Below are 3,818 nucleotides of genomic sequence, written 5' to 3'. Positions count from 1 at the left end.
CAATTAAGTACCATTTTGTAAGACAGGTTATCACTAAAAGGGGAGTCTCTCTTAAAAAGGTGCATACAAAGGAAAACTGTGTAGACATGTTCACGAAACCAGTTTTGTTGGAGAAGCTGCGTTGGTGTTTGGCTTCTCTTGGCTTGCAGAAAAGATAAAAATAATAAATAAAGAAGGTGTCAGGCTAATTGTTGTCAAGGTGGAGATTGTTGAGATTTTTTTCTGTTTCACAAAGTAGGCAAAAATCTCTAATGTGTGATAATAATAGGAATTTTTTGCTAGATTAGCTCCAGGTTGTTGGGAGTGAGTTAATGCATCCTATAATTGTTGTAGGAGGATTTATGAGGCAGTTAGATCCTCCTAGCTATAAAACAGGTGTCCAGACGGATTGGGTGGAATGTGTGAGCGTTTGAGAGGAAATTAATTCTCTTGTAATCTCCTATTTTGATAATAAGATTGTCGATGCCTATGTTTGGTGGACGTAGCCCAGAATGGTTGGGTGAACCACGTTAATTTTTTGTGTCTCCTGTGCATGATTATATTTCCTGTGTATATATTTTTTCTCTGTTGTGCATCTTGCCTTCAACATTTTCTATACCTAAAAATAATACTTGTTATTTCCATAAATTAAGCAACTAGGAGCAACTTTATATATTTAAGTGACTCCCAAAAATATAGAATTTTATATATATAAATTATCATTTTAATAGTTATACGACATTTCTATGATGAAATGAATTGGGGTGGGTGGGAAAAAAAGAATAGTGATATTGTGTGTTAATTAAAATATGAAAAAGAAAAAAAAATAATAATAATAATATTGGATATTGTGAAACATTAGTTTTATTTCTCAAATCTTCTTGTGTTGATGTGTTATTAATAAAATTGTTAAGTTATTTTGAAATTATAATATATGATGAAGCTATGTAAAGGAGTTAATAGAGTTTATATGATAAATGAATGAAAAATAAAGTTTTTTTTTCAACTAATTAATCATTATATTACTAAACGGTTAGTAAGAGACATACTTCTTGTGATTTTTTTAATTAGACATAAAAAGTATGAAGATAATGATACACCAAAACCATTATGTTAGGAAGTAACCACACTTTTACATGCTTACTCAATGGTTTAACCAACTAAAGGGTTGAGAGAGGCAAGAACAACACCCATTATAGGGAGGAGAGACAAAAGCATAACAAGCATGTGCAACCAATGGAAATCTACTCGAGTTACCTTATCACAAGTCAAGGAGTAGCATTTGGTATCCATCCTTGATTATAGTTTACCCAAAATATTCTAAGGTGATGCTAATCTCGCCCTATGGAGTTTGGTTCTCATTAATCAAACATTTGCTCGCAAATTGAGATAAATAGGGTTCAAGTGCATGGTGATAACTTTTCTTCAACATGTCAAATATTGAAAAAAAACAAAACAAAATTATGCATGTGTCTTATCTAGGCAATGGAAATTAGCAATAATGGACATAGAATCATCGTGATTAATTAAAATATGAGTAGTTCAGGGCATAATGAAAGGGTTGTTGTATTTGATATATATTGAGATGATTTTGCATATTTATGATGTTATGATATAAGGTTATATTGACATGTGGTTCCATTTACTATGTGATGTCATGATGTGTTGATGTTATAACTTATGAGGGTATTTTTTTTTTTGACAAGATCGGTTAGTTGATATATTACCAAAAAAGGACATGGAGCAAGCTCCTATTACATTCAGCTATATTGAGATAATAGACTAAGCAGTGAGATGAGAGCACAGTCCCATCTCCTGTGCTTGATTTCAAAACTTCATAGATTCTTTTAACTATTCTAGAGTACTGCCTGACAAATTGACCTACTAAGAAAGTAAATTTACATAACATATATTCTCTGGAGTTTATGGCTTATAGACTGAGTATTCTTGGGTTGCTTGATTCATGTTGTTGTTGTTGACTGAATTCTCTCCTTCGCTGCTCATAGTTTTGTTTTTGTAGTATTCCACTGCTTCTTCCAGATGCTTACACTTAGTTTTCAGTGCCATTATCTCCTCTTTTTGCACTGCCATATTTTGCTTCTGAAAGCTGTATTCCATTCTCATTTCGCTTCTTAGATCTTTGAGAGATTGTTGCAGCCAATGTATCATGACCTTGTTCCCTTTGCATGCTGGGCATGAGTCATTCCTAGCTGCCTTTTCGATGGGGTTGAACTCCATTTGATTGTTTCTTTCTCTTGCTTTGTTGTTGTTGCTAGCACTCCTTTGGTCCTGTGATGCTCTTCTTTGTTGACCGATGTCTTGATTTTTGAGTAGTTGTGTTAGTTGTTCCCACTGAGCATATGCAGCTAAGAGGAGACTGCGGATTTGAAGGGGCTGATGATAATCAACAGAGAATGTGGCGAGCTACTGTAGATGTTGTGTGATGGTTTGAAGATTGGCAGTGAACAGAGGGCTGGAGCTAAGAGGAGCCTGCGAATTTGTAGAGATTCAAAATGAACAACGGAGGGTATAGCGTGTTGCATGGGAGACTGTGTGGCGGCTTGAAGAATGACAGAGAGCAGAATTCTAGATAACTGAGAGCAAGTCTGGAAGTAATTATGGGATGAAATAAGACAGAGAGCGATTTCATTGAGGGGAGGCTAGACTGAGTGACTTAAAACAAATAGCTGGGAGTTGATCGCAAGGCTCAAGCGATCTGGAGCTGCTAGGAAGAGAATTAGACCAGGCGAAATTCCTTTGCACTCAACGGAGAACGCTCTGCTAATGCGAGTTTGCTTGTTGGATTTTGGCCTACCAATATTCTTATAGCTGCTTCGATCACCCCATACGATGCACTTGACAGCTACCACTTGAGTGTGATCGCCCTCAATGCATCGATATTCTTCTGAGCAGAGATATGCAATCTCATTTACCTTGTGATCAGGATTTCCTTCTCTGACATTGCTCATGTGAAGATCCCTATTGCCATGATTTTTCCTCTGCCTACCCATGATTTTCTGATTTTCCTTTGGGTTGTGTGTCCTTTGATGTGTTGTGTTTTTTGTTTTTTTTATTTTTTTCCTGATTTATCTTGCTTTGTGCCTTGATTTTCCAGAACTTTAATCTTATCATATTTAATTTGAGCTTATGGCACTGAATGATAGTATTCTTCTTTGTTCTCCCAAACTCTTCCTTCCTTCTTTTCCACTGCTTGATTTGCATGGTGATCTGCTTGCTGGTTGTGTATTCTCAATATATGTTTGAAGGTTACATTGCCAGAACCTTCTAAATTCCTTCTGATTCTTTTGATGATTCTACTCATAAACTCATTGCTTGGACTTTTTGTTCGGACCATTGCCTCGATTATGATGGCTAAATCTCCTAAAATTATTGGATTTTGGATTCCTCTTTTTTTAATCATTTTTGTCCCCATCAGCAAGCTATAAGCTTCAGCCTTGTTATTTGAAATTTGTCCCAATCCCCATTCATAAGTGACAATTTTTTTCCCATTCGGATCGAGAATTATTCCCCCTGCTCCTGCCTTTCCCGGATTATTCTTGGAGGCTCCATCAAATTGCAAACAATATCTGTTTTGAAGTTTTTTCCAACTTTCAATTTCCTCTTCAGTCATTCTTAATTTCCAGTTCTTCCCTGAGTTTTCTTTTCTCTGTCCTTTTTTTCCATTGTTGTTTATTATGGCTTTGCTGAGCCAATCTCTTTCTTCTTGTTGGAGTATACTATAATCCGTTGGTGTAGTTCCTTTTTCATTGAGGATTTCAGAAGTTAGTCCCCAGGTTTTTGATAATGTTTTCCCAATTCTTGGATTTTGATTTTTGAAG

The 3,818-nt window shown here is 35.7% G+C and overlaps 1 protein-coding gene across 1 annotated transcript; it reads right to left on the bottom strand.

The window, feature by feature from the left end:
• Positions 1–3,124: 3,124 nt before the first annotated feature.
• Positions 3,125–3,610, bottom strand: LOC149205304 (uncharacterized). Its single transcript, XM_089397369.1, has one exon. The coding sequence runs from the start codon at positions 3,608–3,610 to the stop codon at positions 3,125–3,127; it is 486 nt and encodes a 161-aa protein (XP_089253495.1).
• Positions 3,611–3,818: the final 208 nt, after the last annotated feature.

The sequence above is a fragment of the Pinus tabuliformis genome, chromosome 1_2 (genome assembly GCF_031772625.1).
Source record: "Pinus tabuliformis cultivar Carrire ecotype Pingquan chromosome 1_2, CPIR1, whole genome shotgun sequence".
Taxonomy (NCBI): domain Eukaryota; kingdom Viridiplantae; phylum Streptophyta; class Pinopsida; order Pinales; family Pinaceae; genus Pinus; species Pinus tabuliformis.
This window is presented reverse-complemented; position numbering and strand designations above follow the sequence as displayed.

Excerpts from the sequence above, each read along its gene's own strand:
- LOC149205304 (XM_089397369.1), bottom strand. The coding sequence starts at position 3,610 with ATGACTGAAGAGGAAATTGAAAGTTGGAAAAAACTTCAAAACAGATAT.